At 41.4% G+C, this 16,969-nt stretch overlaps 1 protein-coding gene across 2 annotated transcripts in view; it reads right to left on the bottom strand.

Moving 5' to 3' along the window:
• The window catches only part of LOC143300608 (E3 ubiquitin-protein ligase TRAF7-like), a 116,902-nt gene that overhangs the window by 14,662 nt on the left and 85,271 nt on the right, over nt 1–16,969 (bottom strand). Inside the window, exons 12-14 of one of the 2 annotated variants that reach the window (XM_076614391.1) lie at nt 10,638–10,773; nt 3,266–3,414; nt 1,260–1,379 (exon numbers count right to left, since the gene is read on the bottom strand). In XM_076614391.1, coding sequence (XP_076470506.1) covers nt 1,260–1,379; nt 3,266–3,414; nt 10,638–10,773 — 405 coding nt within the window. Of the gene's footprint in view, nt 1–1,259; nt 1,380–3,265; nt 3,415–10,628; nt 10,774–16,969 lie in introns of both variants that reach the window. The other variant, XM_076614390.1, reaches the window with a different exon arrangement.

Raw genomic sequence — 16,969 nt, 5'->3', positions numbered from 1 at the left:
AACAAATCTTTCATCCAATGCCCTTCGGAAAAACACCTCCAATGCCAGAGGGATTGTGCCACTTTTTCACAGACTTCAAGAAGGCATTTGACAGAGTCTGACAGAAGCACTATGGGCCACAAAAAAAAAATTGGGGCAAAAGCTTATCAACACCGTCCAGCAACTGTACTCCAAAAAAGCTTATCAACACTGTCCAGCAACTGTACCCCAAAAAAGCTTATCAACACCGTCCAGCAACTGTACTCCAAAAAAGCTTATCAACACTGTCCAGCAACTGTACTCCAAAAAAGCTTATCAACACCACCCAGCAACTGTACCCCAAAGTGACTGATGCAGTGCTACTGGAGGGTGGTTCCATACTTTAGTTGGAATCTGTCAGGGCTGCCTCTGGTCTCCGACACTGTTCAACATATTCCTGGAATTCAGTGGATCTGTAAAGACTTTAGGCCATGGAAATGAGATGTTGCAAGATACTACACATCAGACACACTGATCACATCACCAGTGAACAAGTGTGCCAAACTGTCAAGCAGCACATTGGACCACATGGAGATCTGCTGGCATCAGTTATGAAAACAGCGCTGGTATGGCCACATCATAAGATAAAATAGTCTTGCCAAAACAATCCTCCAAGGAACTGATAAAGGATGGAGACAGAGGGGAAGACAGAACACTGCAGAATGGACAGGAATACCATTTGCAGAGACCCAGGCTTTGACACACAACCGACGGGCGCAATAGCCGAATGGTTAAAGCGTTGGACTGTCAATCTGAGGGTCCCGGGTTCAAATCATGGTGACGGCGCCTGGTGGGTAAAGGGTGGAGATTTTTATGATCTCCCAGGTCAACATATGTGCAGACCTGCTAGTGCCTGAACCCCCTTCGTGTGTATATGCAAGCAGAAGATCAAATACGCACGTTAAAGATCCTGTAATCCATGTCAGCGTTCGGTGGGTTATGGAAACAAGAACATACCCAGCATGCACACCCCTGAAAACGGAGTATGGCTGCCTACATGGCGGGGTAAAAACGGTCATACACGTAAAAGCCCACTCATATGCATACGAGTGAACGCAGAAGAAGAAGACACACAACCAACTGACCTGAAGGAATCTACTGAACCATTCTGTGTGGAGTCACAGAGTCAAGGGAGAAGAAGAAGAAGAAGAAAAAAAAAAGACAGTGTTTATGCAATGATTCACACAGCACAACATATGACTGACAAGATGTGCAATGGATCAGAAGCACACAGCACTGACCTTAATCTCATGATCCTCAGATCCAGACAGAACCAGATTGCCACAAATGGCCAGAGCATTCACACCGGCTGAATGGCGTGACAGGCTCTGGATTGGCAAAAAGTTCTCAAGGTTCCATATCTGCAAAGTTACAAAGTCAGAATAATTTCACGGTAGCACTGATGAAGTCTGAACTTGTCCATCACAGGGGGAAAGTGAGGAGGGCCACAGAGAACAGTAATACAGTGGGGGGGGGGGGGGGGGGGGGGGGGGGGGGGGGGGGGGAAGCACCTTCATTTCTTTTATTATTACTCCCTTTAATTTCTTCAGCATCTTTTGTATTTTCTAAGGTGGAACTGTTTATGTATTCAAGAGTTGATAATTTCATTGATGGTATGCTATGTTTTTAGTGTGGTTCCACATTTCCACAGATATGCAAAAATACTATATTTTGATGAATAGCAAGACTGTGATTATGCTTCCTCATCATCTGCACCATTTCAGTGGAATGACTGCCACACTGCTCATTCCAAGTCACTCATCCACAGCCACACCTTGGTTCATCTTCCGGTTCTCAGCACCTTCAGTCTGCAAGGAACTATTGATTTTAGGTCAATATTACACCATACACCAGAGGAAAAGAAGCACTGCTGCTGAGTTACTTTGGTGGTGCTCAGCAGTGCCTGTCTTATTCAAATATGCAAGACACCACCAGTTACTCCCTGAACTTATGACAGTAACTGCTTAGTCCTGGAGTTAGCATTGTGGACTGATGACTATGAGGTCATGGGTTTGAGCCCCAGCAGAGGTGGGTTTTTGGGTTTTTTTGCCTGTGGCTGGCTCATATTAAGAGTTGAGTGTGCTATGAGCTGGGACCACACAGTCCAGTATCATCCACCTCACTGATGCATCTCTTGGAGTGAATGCACATCCCCGCCAGAGTGCGCCGCCACCATATCCCTCCAAAACAGTCCCCCATCAATCTGCCGACATCAAAAACTTTGATAGGAGCTCACCCCAAAGGTGGAAGAGGAAGGGATCAAATCTGAAGTTACCATGAGAGCAGGGCATGAAAGACCACAGAATTTACACAATTTTTTTATACTGACTATGAATTAGGATGATAATGCTGATGATGCTGTGGTGGTCCATTTCAGGTTTGGAACAATGTAACAAGGCTTTACTCTATGCTTCCTTTAGTAACATAACCTGTATCTCTCAACCAGGCCAGAGAGATACAGATGCCTGCAGTATTGAGCACCACTCCAAAAGATGCATCAGTAAAGTGGATGATACTTGATGATATGGTTCCAGTCTTTCCATCTGCACCCATTGCACACTCAACTCTTAATAGGAGCCAGCCACAGGCAGGAAAAACCCACATCTGCTGGGGCTTGAACCCAAGACCTCTTAGTCATTAGTCTACAATGCTAACCATGACATTTGGCTTTTTATTTTTTTCAATATGTTGCCACTGTGACAGGTTGGTGTACTGTTATTACTGCAGCAACCTGTCACAGTGGCAACATTTATTGTAGTAACTACACTTGATTTCTGTTGCGCATTTTATTAAAGGACAAATTTGCTCAAGGCACATCACATGGGTAAAACATAATAAAAAACCCAAACATTTTACATAAAAATTTCTGTAACAATTATCCCAAGCAAACAACATACAGTCACCTCAACCACATGGTGAACATCCATTTATCATCCATGTAATCATAATACCAAGCACCCACACATGCACAGTCAAACAAATTCATGCACGCACACCCACACAAACAAACACACCCACACCCATAGACACACATGTAGAATAAATATGCAAGCAGAAAATAGATTTAATTTGTTTTCTTTTAAGTGGGATAAGAATGAAAAACCATATACACAAATACATCATCACAGATACAAACAAATTTCATGGCATAACATGTAACTGCATATCATGGTATATGACTTGTCAACATTTATTGTGAATGCATACCATGGTATGCAACAAGACACACAGTTGTGAAGATACATACAAAAATGTTGGAATCCTGAGATGCTGAAAAGAGAAAGCGGCCAGACAGGGAAGCAGCAAGGGCAGTGACTGTGCCAAGATGACTGCTGAGCTTGGTGACAAACTCGTGGGTGGTGGCGCTGAACACCTGGATGTTGCGGTTGTATGTCCCTGCAGCAGTCAGACAGACAGTGTGGGGCAACTATGCGACACAACATACACAGTATTTTATGCTGGGTAGTACACAGCAGTCACATACAGAATACTGTGCATTGCAGTCAGATGTGTTATGCTGATTAGTACAAAGTAATGGTATGTGTTGAGCTGGATTATACTAGTAAACAGTAGTAGTGATAAGAAACTCTTGGGAGAGCTGGACAATACAAGACCTTCAGAGAAGGAGCCCCCCTCAGTCAAGTGTTTCAGTCCTTAACTTCTTACACTCTGTGGGGCGGGGCAGCACCCTGGTCATGATTCCTGGATGCCCTTGTATTGCCGCATTTTTTACAATTTTTATTCTGACCTGGTCCTCAGCAGGTTCAAACCTACACCTCCAGGGTGGTCGCCACTTCAGAACTGAGTCACCTTTCTGGCAGATGTTTTAACCACTGAGCCATCATACGGCTAGTTTGAGTAGGGAAATTTAATCCTTATGAAGTTTACTTTCATTCCCCCTTGACCAGATCCAGCTGGAACTCTCTTCTGCTGGTTCTGCCATTGCCTTGAGAGCCCATGTCCTCTCTCTGCCAGAAATCGACAGCTGTTTCATGAGGCTGTAGGTAGATGCGCCCACAAACCCTCCCGCGCCAATCTCTATGGCGAGGACTTTGGCTTGGGAGGCAGATTCTCTCAAGCTGCTGGCTAGACTAGCATACTTCTCAGTCTTGTAGATGTGGGCTTCCTCCATTCTGCTTTAGTATCGCGCAGTGAGCTCAATCAGAATTGCTTGTTTCGTTGCCTTGGAGTGGAGTACTATGTCAGGTCTTATGTCCACTTGCTGATGATTTCTGGGTGTTTCTTTCCCTTTCGTAGGTCAACTGTGCATTCCAAATCTTCAGCACCATCCAGCAGCCCATGTTTCCATACTTTGGATGTTACAGCTGTTCCTGGTCAGATTTTATTGCCTTCTGTAGAGAGGAACTCTACTGGAACTTCTGGTGGTTTGGGTGCTCCTTAGGCAGTGCTCACCACATGTGCAATTTCTTTTTTAGCACTTGGTTGTGCCTCCATGTGTACCATCCTTGGCTTAACGCAGCTGTGCATGAGCTGAGGACATGTTCCACTGTTTGTTTGCCATGGCAAAATGGGCACACAGCGTCCTCTGCTCCACCACCCCCACCCCCTTTTTTATGATTCACTTGTGTAAACAAAGCAAGTCTATGTTTTAACCCGGTGTTCAGTTGTCTGTGTATGTGTGTGTGTGTGTGTGTGTGTGTGTCCGTGGTAAACTTTAACATTGCCATTTTATCTGCAAATACTTTGTCAGTTGACACCAAATTTGGCATAAAAATAGGAAAAATTGAGTTCTTTCCAGTCATCTTGTTTAAAACAATATTGCACCTCTGGAATGGGCACAAAAAAATTTAAAAAAGAAGCCAAATTATATGCAAACTGAATTTACTGTTACATTCATATTTTTTTATTCTCTAAACTTGACACTTTGATCTGATATTCTGACACAGCATCAAGAGCAGTCATTTCATCATTTTTTGTTCAAACAGGAACTTCTTTTGCTAAGCATGGAAGTTATATTTCTGGTGGATGTCTTTGCTGCAGATAGTAAAAAAGGGAAACTAATCTGTAATTAATGCTAGGGGGGTTGATTTGCTTTAAACTTATCCTTCTCATCTTAAACATTACATTTTGAAATTATACTCAATACATAAAAAGCTTGTGTGTTTTACTCTCAGTGTACATGTTTCACTATGTTCATTCGCCAAGTGGTCTTTTTTGGAAAATACTAAAATCAATACTATGAGTGGACTTTATAGATCAATTGGCTGAGCCCTGAAGGTCATGGGCAAAAATCAAGTGCGTACACATATTTATACATATCCAAAGTGCATGCTCATATTCCTCGCGAACGTGAAGGACGCCATTTTGTTTCAAGTTGTTGACCTGCCCATTCAATCCTATATTCAATCGACAATACACGATAACATGTGATGGAAAGTTGGAGAAGGAGACCGTTAAATATTTATTCAGAGAAAGATTTGTGAACGCCTCATCACTTACTGGATTATGCCCCAAACTGCCATAAAAATATCCACAAAATCAGTCAGAATTACAGTTAAAAATTGTAAACCATGAGAGTTAATACCCTTGAATTGATGAAACGAAAAAATTTCCAGTCTTGACTTTTCTCAAAATGAAGTCCTTTTCACTTCGTATGACGTTTACAAGTACTTGTACTTGGCTCTACATGTTATTAGTTTAACAAAATACTAAATTTTCATATCAACTTTAAAAGTATAAAACTAGAATGAATATAAAAGAGAAATTGAATTGACCGGCGGGTATAACTAAACTTGTACATCTATCTAGATCCAGAGAAAACGGCTACATGTTGCGATAGCCACGTCTCCTTTACCGCGGACTTAAAAAGAATTTTAAATTGCCCTTAAAGATTTTTTGAATGCCCAAGATTCACCAGAATAATATGATTTAAACAGTGTTCTCACTGCGAATACCGCAATCGATTTATCGCCCTTAAAAAAGCATGTTTAAATGTTAAATTTTTTAACGTCAGTTAAGGAGCCACAATAGTGTATTGAGTAAGACAGTTTCTTCTCACCCGAACATGCGGGGTTCAAATCTGTCTTCAGGGTTTTTTTGTTTTGTTTTGTTTTTCTTTTTTTTTTTAAACCGAAGCTTTATAACAACAAATACAGAACACATTTTAACGATTAGATTTTTTTTTTTTTTAAGTGTATCACAAGTGAGTCTTGAAGGCCTTGCCTCTCTTGATTTTTTTGGTTATATTTCTCTCATTGAAATATCATGTTTGACAGAATTTTGCACAATTCACATATGTCACAATAGGAAAATTACATCCTCAACAAATTAGGCAACTGCAATGAACTTCAGTGACAATTTACTTGCAATGGTATTTCTATTTCATAATTCACAAAGAACAAAAAGAGAGAATGGAAAAAAAGTCAAAGAAAAACAAAACAAAAAAACAACAACAAAACCAACTAATCATCTGTCATTAAAAAAAGAGAGATAATGATAGTAATTAGACAATGATAATAATAAATAAATAAATAAATTTAAAAAAAACTGGCATGTATCAAACACGTTTGAACCCTTTACACATTTAAGAAACGTCTGTAATCAAATGAAATGAAATGAAATTATGGTGTTTAGAGCCTCGCCGACCACTAAGGCCATCTCAAGGCTATCGCCGCCGCGTTAATAACTACTACAAGGGTAAAAAAACAAACAATTAAAACGAGTCACCACTTCAAACTTTCCACTCCAAAGTTTAAAAAAAAACTTCCATAGTTTAAAACTTTCAAATCTGGTTAAAAAACTTCTTTTAAGAACTCCATCTTTGAACAGGTGCCACATGCCTCTTCCTCCTTGCAGCGGTCCCGCATGTGTCCGAATTTCTGGCACTTGAAACACCGTAGAGGGGACGGCACATACAGACTTACGTTCACCAGCAGGTATCCGACTCGTATGTCCTTGGGGACATTCGGGCAGCAGAAAGTGAGGAAAAATGTGTTGGTCAGGACTCTGTCCGACCCCTTCCTTACTGTCAACCTGTAAACGTCGGTCACTCCCTGAGAGGACAGCTCGCTCTTGATCTCTGCTTCAGACACTCCTCTCAACTCCGGGCATCTGATAACCCCATTCGAACAGTTCAGTCCTCTGTGAGGGGAAACCTTCACCGCCCTATCCATAAAAGTGGTCGCTTTCAGCAGAAGCTGTGTCTGCCTTTTTGGCGCTGTCTCCACCAGAAATGCTCCGCTCCTCAGCCTCTTGATAGATGTCAGTGAGCCTGCCAGACACTGGAAGCCCTTCTGGATAGCGAAGGGGCTGAGAGCCGACAAGGGCTTGTCGTCATCAGTGACACCACAAGCCACGTGTTTGACTCCAAATTCACCTGTTTTACATTGAGTGTCACCAAAAATGTCACCCTATAATGTCAACAGGGTCACAGACAACTTCTCACGTCAATTCTGTACACAATAGTACATGACAATCTTAGTGTACTGTAATGAGGTGAGTTGCCATAAGTCTCTGAAATAAGTACCCTGCTTCATACTTTCTTTCTCTTCTCTAAATCCAGGAATGAAGGGAATATATGTATCGTAGGAAACTGGAAACAAGGGGGAGAAATGGTTCATAGAAAAATAGGAATGAAAGAGTTAAAATGACAACACAGAACAAATTCATGACATTCATGTTCACTGACATAGCAGAACAGTAGTGACATCACCTCAAAAGACAATTACAGTTAACTACTGAACACTGCATCGTAAGCAGGATTTGTAGGTTCAGAAAACAGTTTCAAGTAATAATTTAGGGTCAGCTTCAGTCTGCGGTTGGAGAGAGACAGTTCCCCTGCCTCTGCATACAGGCTGTGCACAGGGGTGGTGCGGAAAGCACCTAGACTGAGACGGAGCCCTTGGTGGTGTATAGGGTCCAGCAGTTTCAGGTAAGATGGTCTGGCCGAGCCGTATACTACACTTCTGTAGTCCACTTTGGACCGGACCAGGGCTCTGTAGAGGTGCAAGAGAGTTCTCTTATCAGCACCGCAGCCCGTGTGTGCTACAACTCGGATGATGTTCAGGGCTTTTTGGCAAGATATTTTCAGCTGTTTGATATGGCTGAGGAAGTTCAGCTTCTGATCAAAAACAATCCCTAAAAGTTTGGCTTCCTTGACCGCCGAGATGGTGGATTTTCCCAGATGGATTTCAGGATCCGGACAGAACTGGCGAAAGTTATGAAAATGAATACATTCAGTTTTGGAGGATGAAAAGGTGAAGCCATTCTCCTCTGCCCAACACTGGATTTTGTTGACGCAGAGCTGAAGCTGTCGCTGGATGCTGGCATACGTGCTGCCAGTTGCACACAAGGCGAAATCGTCCATGAACAGCGAGCTGTCCGATCCCTTCTGAACGGATTGAACGATGTCATTAATTTTGATGCTGAAGAGAGCTGGCGACAGAATACTCCCTTGCGGAACACCCAGCTCCTGCTTGTGAATGTCAGACAGGGTGGTGCCAACCCTCACCTGGAATTGTCTGTCTTGCAAAAAATTGTGGATGAACTGGGGCAGGTGTCCTCAGAAGCCGAGCTTGTGCTGGTCCGAGAGAATACCAAATTTCCAGGTGGTATCGTAAGCTTTCTCTAAGTCAAAAAATATGGCCACCACATGCTGTTTGTTTACAAAGGCATTTCTTACGGTGGTTTCCAGACGAACCAGATGGTCAACGGTAGAGCGATGCTTGCGGAAACCGCACTGTTCTTTCGCCAGAAGACCGTCGGTCTCTAGTTTCCACATCAGTCTACTGTTGACCATCTTCTCCATCAGTTTGCAGATGCAGCTGGTCAGTGCTACTGGGCGGTAGTTGGAGGGGTTCGAGGGGTCTTTTCCCGGTTTTGGCACCGGGATTATGAGGGCTTTCCGCCAGGAGGGTGGAAAAAAGCCTATGATCCAGATGTGGTTGTAAACTTTGAGCAGGGTGTCCAGACAGGTTTCGGGAAGTTGTTTTAAAAGTTTACAATGGACCTCGTCCATTCCTGGAGAGGAATCCGTGCAGGTCAGACAACAGCACTGTGAACATAGACTGTGTCACATCACACCACACAACAGCACCTTGAACACAGACTGTGTTACACAACATCACACAACAGCACTGTGAACACAGACTGTGTTACACAACATCACACAACAGCACTGTGAACACAGACTGTGTCACATCATACCACACAACAGCACTGTGAACACAGACTGTGTCACATCACACTATACAACCATCATACCACACAACATCACTGTGAACACAGACTGTGTCACATCACACCACACAACAGCACTGTGAACACAGACTGTGTCACATCACACCATACAACCATCACACCACACAACATCACTGTGAACACAGACTGTGTCACATCACACCACACAACAGCACTGTGAACACAGACTCCAAGATTCTTCAGAGCTACTATCGATGTTGTATTGGGTTTGTGCTGACAGTTTCATTTATGTGCTGGTATGGAAGTTTGAGAGTGAGATGTAAGCAAGTTTTGAATGATGTTGAACACAGACTGTGTCATATCACACAATACAACAGCACTGTTCCACCTCCAGAACAACAATGATGCCAGATGAGATGACACATAACTGGTGCACATGGTAAAAATACATAGCATTCTGAAGCTTCTTATCATATATGATGATGATGAATCAGATTCATGATGGTACATATTACTGATTTTCGCTTTCTAGAGAGCCTACTTTCTGGTTTCTTTTATTTTTATAAATCTTGAAAATGATACTATGTTAATACTACCCAAGTTCCGTTTTATCATTGTATTTTTAGATAATGTTTTCTTCTGAACTTGGTTTGTCCATATTTTGATTGCGCCTAATACATGTGAATACATTATTCAAAGATTTTTCATAAAAATGAAAAAAAAAGGGGGGGAGTGCATATTAAAAACACGAGTGCTTTAACTCATTCTGGATGAAGGACCCTTATCAAAGCCCTAATGTTATCAACCATTTCAGACAAAGGAGTTCGATCGGGGCCGTTGGTAGTTTTGAATTTTGGGAAGACACCTATTTTGCATTATGACGTTACAAGCTAAGAATAGCTTAACTGACCTTTCCACTCTCCACTGCAGCAAATAACTCATGAGCAGGAGAGTTGTTTTTGCAGTGAACAGTGCATGTCAACAATGACATCTGACCCAGTTTCTTCTCAGTCACAAGGCAGACAACAGAATTAAACAAAGGGGCCCTATCGTGGTTATAAAACGTTCTGAATTTAATCTGAATCAAACTCTGTGTGTTTCCTAGATTCGTTTACAAGTCAGTGTGTGCAAATTTCAAACAAAAAATATGGATACTTTCTCACTGTATGATAGCACTAGAAGGGAGGTAGTTTAATATTTTTTCCCCAACTAACTTGTTACATTACTGATCAGTTTGGAAGTTTTCAGTTCATAAATTCTAACATTTGTTTTTTTGCGATTTTATTTCATACCCATACAAATGGGTCATCTGTGGGAAAAGTCAGTGGAGCTAACTGGCATTACTGAGTTAAGGACCAGAAATTACAGCTATCAAGAATTAATCCACCAACCAATGGCCGAACCAAACAACCAATGATGTGTAGTACAGACAAAAACGAAGCTGGTCCCACCTGAATTACCTGCGATGATAAACTGTTTGGTGACGGCTAAGGAATACACAGAGCCACACTCGTGGTCGATCTTCCCCAGGGACTGGAAGCTGCCTGAAGTTTCCCACATATCAATGGCATTGTGGGAACCGCTGTACAATTTGTCCTGCACACCACAGCAGTTCACCCTCTTCCAAAATCGCAGTCTTATTCAATCTGCTATATAGCACTTGCAGGTGACTTCCATTCTTAACCATTCAGCCACAACACACACTTATCAAATCCTCACTGTTCAGTCACTGCTCTATCCCTCTATAGGAGTGCAAGCAGAGAGACCTACTTAAGCCTGAAATCTGTTAGCGTACTGTTATTTTCTCAACACTGTGATTGGTGGAGAATAATGATGAATTCAGGGAAAATTCAAAAAGAGGACACACATTTTTGATTCACTTGTGTAAACAAAGTGAGTCTATGTTTTAACCCGGTGTTCGGTTGTGTGTGTGTGTGTGTGTGTGTGTGTGTGTGTCCGTGGTAAACTTTAACACTGCCATTTTCTCTGCAAATACTTTGTCAGTTGACACCAAATTAGGCATAAAAATAGGAAAAATTGAGTTCTTTCCAGTCATCTTGTTTAAAACAATATTGTACCTCTGGGATGGGCAAAAAAAAAAAAAGCCAAATTATATGCAAACTGTATTTACTGTTATATTTATATTTTTTTTATTCTCTAATCTTGGAACTTTGATCTGATATTCTGACACAACAACAAGAGCAGTCATTATTATCATTTTTTGTTCAAACAGGAACTTCTTTTGCTAAGCATGGAAGTTTTATTTATTTTGCAAACGTTTTGATGCAGATAGTAAAAAAGGGAAATTAATCTGTAATCAATGCTAGGGGACTTAATTTGCTTTAAACTGATCTTTCTCATCTTAAACATTACATTTTGAAATTATACTCAATACATAAAAAGCTTGTGTGTTTTACTCTCAGTGTACAGGGTTTTCACTATGTTCATTCGCCCAAGTGGTCTTTTTTCGGAAAATACTAAAATCAATATGAGTGGACTTTATAGATCTATTGGCTGAGCCCTGAAGGCCATTGGCAAAAATCAACTGCATACACATATTTATACACATTCAGAGCGCGTGCTCATATTCTTTGCGAACGTGAATGACGCCATTTTGTTTCAAGTTGTTGACTTGCCCGTTCAATCCCATATTCAATGGACAATACACGATAACATGTGATGGAAAGTTGGAGAAGGAGACCGTTAAATATTTATTCAGAGAAAGATTTGTGAACGCCTCATCACTTACTGGATTATGCCCCAAACTGCCATAAAAATATCCACAGAATCAGTCGGAATTCACAGTTAAAAATTGTAAACCATGCGAGTTAATACCCTTGAATTGATGAAACGAAAAAATTTCCAGTCTTGACTTTTCTCAAAATGAAGTCCTTTTCACTTCATACGACGTTTAGAAGCACTTGTACTTGGCTCTACATGTTATTCGTCTAACAAAATACTCAATTTTCATATCAACTTTAAAACTATAAACCTAGAATGAACATAAAAGAGAAATTGAATCGACCATGTCGTACTACATTCCCGGCTGGTTTAACTAAACTTGTACATCTACCTAGATATAGAGAAAATGGCTAAATGTTGCAGTGTGATTGCTGCGATAGCCACGTCTCCTTTACCGCGGACTTAAAAAGAATTTTTTATTGTCCTTAAAGATTTCTTGAATGCCCAAGATACACCAGAATAATATGATTTAAACAGCGTTCTCACTGCGAATACTCGCCCTTTAAAAAAGTATGTTCAAATATTAAATTTTAGAACGTCAGTTAAGGAGCCACGATAGTGTAATGGGTAAGACAGTTTCTTCTCACCCGAACACGCGGGGTTCGAATCTGGTCAGGACTTTTTTTTCTTTTCTTTTTTTATAACCCGAAGCTTTATAATAACAAATACAGAACACATTTTAACGATTAGATTTTTTTTTTAAGTGTATCTCAAGTGAGTCTTGAAGGCCTTGCCTCTCTTGTTATAAAGTGCTGTCAAACAGATCTATCAAAACTGGAATAGGAGCAGCATACCTCATGCCTAAAAATCTTGACATGGGAATACCTCAAGAATCATTCATAGCACCCATCCTTTTTAATATCCTTATACAGGATCTTACCAAAGCAATGTCCAAAAATTGTTACTTTGGTTCAATATGCTGATGATGTTTGCATGTGGATGAACTTAACCCTGAAGAAGTCAACACCACAAAGAACACAAGATTACATTAGGAGATTATATCAGGCGGATCACAATAGCCTTGGGTGACTATGTTTGAATATGGATTTTCCTTGTCCACTTATAAAACCAGTATGATGTTATCTAACCCCAGAAGCAACCCAGGAAAGTTAACTACCAACTTTAAAACTACTTGGAGATCTTAAGAATACAAGCAATGTGTCAATTTTTTTCAGTTTTCCTCACAACAAAACTGACTTGGAATGTTCATTTTGACTGTATACAAACAAAAGCAAGAAAAAGTTTGATTCTCCAAAAGATTGTTAGTAAACACAGTAAACACTTTATCTGTCTACCATACTTATCAGATCAAAACTTGCATATGGTCAAGAAGTACACTTTAGTGATCTGAAATCTTGACTAAAAAAGGTGTGTGTTTTTTTGTTTTTTTTGGTTTTGCTGCCCCATCATCTGCACCGTTTCAGTGGCATTACACTCACGCCACTCATTCCAAGTCCCCCATACACAGCCACACCCAGGTTCATCTGTCGCAGTGCCAGTGCCAGCAACCCACAGGGAACCATTGATGTTTGGTCGCCAGAAGGCCGTACACCAGAGGAGACCCTGCACTACTGCTGAGTCACTTCGGTGGTGTTCAGTAGTGCCTGTCCTGATTTAACGCACTTAGGACACCACCTACTAAGCCCCCTACTGACAGCAATAATGGCTTAGTTGCAGAGCCAGACTGAGTGAATGTCTCCCCCAGAGTGGAGACAGCCACCACGTCCCTCCAACGGCAGTCCCCCATGAATCTGCCAACACTAAAGACCTTGACAAGACTCACTCCAAGTGTGGAAGTGGAGGGGCATTGAAACTGAGGTCACCATGAGAGCACAGCATGAAAGGCCACATAATTTGCAGCTTATATATATATATATATATATATATATATATATATATATATATATATATATATATATATTTCATAATAACAATAATAATAATAATGCACTTATATAGCACACTATCCAGAAACCTGCTCTCGGTGCTTTACAAAAACACTTTTGTATACATAACACATTACATCAATGTTACATACACTCGCCAAAATGTGACTAAACACACACACACACAAACACACACACACACACACACACAATGCATACATACATTTTAACATACATGTGTATCTAACAGCTACCCTCAACATATACACACACATTGGCACGCACAAACACAAACATACATGGACAGACATGCACACATACACACACAAACACAAACACATAACACACACACACACACAAATACACACTCATATACATGCATGTAGTTATGTACACATACATATGTATACACATATAGTCAAGCACAGCTAACCGAAGGAAGTGGACCTGTCACAACTGAACTTATTGCTGAGGGAAAAGGTGAGTTTGAGACGAGATTTAAAAGATGCAAGGGAATCAGAATGACGGAGGTTATCAGGGAGCTTGTTCCACATCTTTGGCAATTGAAAAGAAAATGATCTGTGTCCATAGGTCTTAGAGCTTGTTCCACATAGGTCTTACTTCTGACGTGAGGTATCCTGAGAAGTTGAGTATCAGAGGAAGAATGGAACTGGCGAGACGGAGTATAGATATAAAGGAGTTCAGAAAGATACTTGGGGCCTTGTTTTGTGCGATTCTGCCACCGGAACTTCCAAGTTATTTGGACATGTTTTCTGTGCAACCTGGCAAGTATTCTTGTTTGTCAGAGCATGCTATTTCTTTACCATCCCCTTTCACACGCGCAGCCTGCTCCGTGTGTTCCTAAAGCTGATCTCTACCACCCACACACACACACACACACACACACACACACACACACACACACAGAGTCACATATACATACACACATGCAGATTGCAGTCTGTTATTTTGCATATGTTGAACCATGCTAAGTGCTACTGACACCACCAAAGCGACTGAGTTGCAGTGCCAGTTCTCTTTTGGTGAGTAGCCATACAGTGACCTAACACTGACAATACAATATGGAATGCTGGCACTAACCATGGCAGAAGACAGACAGGACAGACACTGAGGAAGACAACTCGTGGGAAAAGACAGACAGGACAGACACTGAGGAAGACAACTCGTGGGAAAAGACAGACAGGACAGACACTGAGGAAGACAACTCGTGGGGAGAGACAGACAGGACAGACACTGAGGAAGACAACTTGTGGGAAAAGACAGACAGGACAGACACTGAGGAAGACAACTTGTGGGAAAAGACAGACAGGACAGACACTGAGGAAGACAACTCATGGGGAGAGACAGACAGGACAGACACTGAGGAAGACAACTTGTGGGAAAAGACAGACAGGACAGACATTGAGGAAGACAACTCGTGGGGAGAGACAGACAGGACAGACACTGAGGAAGACAACTTGTGGGAAAAGACAGACAGGACAGACACTGAGGAAGACAACTTGTGGGGAGAGACAGACAGGACAGACACTGAGGGAGACAACTCGTGGGAAAAGCCAGACAGGACATGTAGAGTTATGTCCCCTCCCTGGCGCATGCACAGGGTTACTTAGTTACGAAGACAACCGTCAACAAAAACCTTGGGAGTCTGCTCTGGCCGCTCACGGACATTACATGGTGTCAGAAGCAACTGAAGAATAGAAGAATCCTGAAAAGGGAGGCTGATAAGAAGAATAATACTGAGAAGAAGCTGCTGAAGAATAGAAGAATCCAGAAAAGAAGAAAACGATGGAACCGACGTCACAAAACGAGCCAAGGGGGCAACACGGACAGTTTACGGCAAACGTTCCAGCACCAGACAAAATGTGCCTGGAAGAAAATTTGTCACAAAAATGGAAGCGTTTCAGGAGACAATTCGAGAATTATGCCATTGCAAGTAGACTTAACAGAGAAGAAGACCAAGAGTACCAAGTATCTGTTTTTCTTGCTGTTTTTGGACCTGATGCATGTGAAATATTTGACAATCTCAAGTTTGATGAGGAAAATGACAAAAACGATCTAAAAAAAAGTCATGGAAAAATTGCAAGATTTCTTTGTGGGAGACACACATGAAGCTTTTGAATCGTATAAATTTCACCTTAGAAAGCAGGAGACATCAGAGTCAATCGAAGCATACATTGCAGCACTCAGAAAGCTGGTAAAAACGTGCAACTTTGATAAACTTGAAGAAAGACTTATCAGGGATCAAGTGGTTGTAGGAGTAAGAGAAGAAGGTTTGAGACAAAAACTCTTGGAAGACAAACAACTGACATTAGATAAGTGCATGTCAATTGGAAGGGCATATAAAAGTTCCAAACAACAGCTGCAGTCAATGTCAGGTGAAGGAGATTTGTCACAAGTGCAACGCCTGTTCAGAAAGAAACAAGGAAACAGCATAAACTCAAACCAGAGTGAAAAACATCAACAGCAAAATTCTTCAAGAAAATGCATAAGATGTGGAAAACACCCATCACATAGTCGGCAAGAATGCCCAGCTAAGGAAACAGAATGTAGAAAATGCAACAGGAAAGGTCATTATGCAGTCATGTGCAGAACAAAGGCAGATGTGAAATATCTTGAAGATGAAGATGGCAAAATACTTGGCACAGTCACAGAAGAATCAGCAGTGTGTGGTGCTGTGAACTGGCATGCAGGTTACTACCAAGACACATAGTCATTCTGTAAATTTCAGAACAGACACTGGTGCAGATGTGACAGTAGTACCTGATAAGTTCTTCAAGAAGAACTCGCCACTGATTCAGAAGAATTCAGAAATTGTTTGGGCCTGGCCAGAACAAAATCAACATGATTGGCAGAGTCCATGCTACCTTAGCAGTAGGTAAAACATCATCAGAGCAAGAACTCTATGTTGTAGGTGATCTGAAGGAGCCACTTTTGGGGAGGCCTGCAATTGAAGCACTGAAACTGATTGAAAGGGTCAACTCTGTAGACAAAAACCATGAATACAAGCAAGAATTCCCAGAGCTGTTTACAGGCCTAGGGAGAATGAAGAATGTCTACACAATAAGACTGCAAGAAAATGCTCAACCATTTGCAATCTCAACACCCCACAGACTACCCCTTCCCATGAAAGAAAAAGTTCAAGA

Source organism: Babylonia areolata, chromosome 26 (genome assembly GCF_041734735.1).
Source record: "Babylonia areolata isolate BAREFJ2019XMU chromosome 26, ASM4173473v1, whole genome shotgun sequence".
NCBI lineage: Eukaryota > Metazoa > Mollusca > Gastropoda > Neogastropoda > Buccinidae > Babylonia > Babylonia areolata.
The sequence above is the reverse complement of the archived record's forward strand: the minus strand, read 5'-3'. Positions and strand labels throughout refer to the sequence as shown.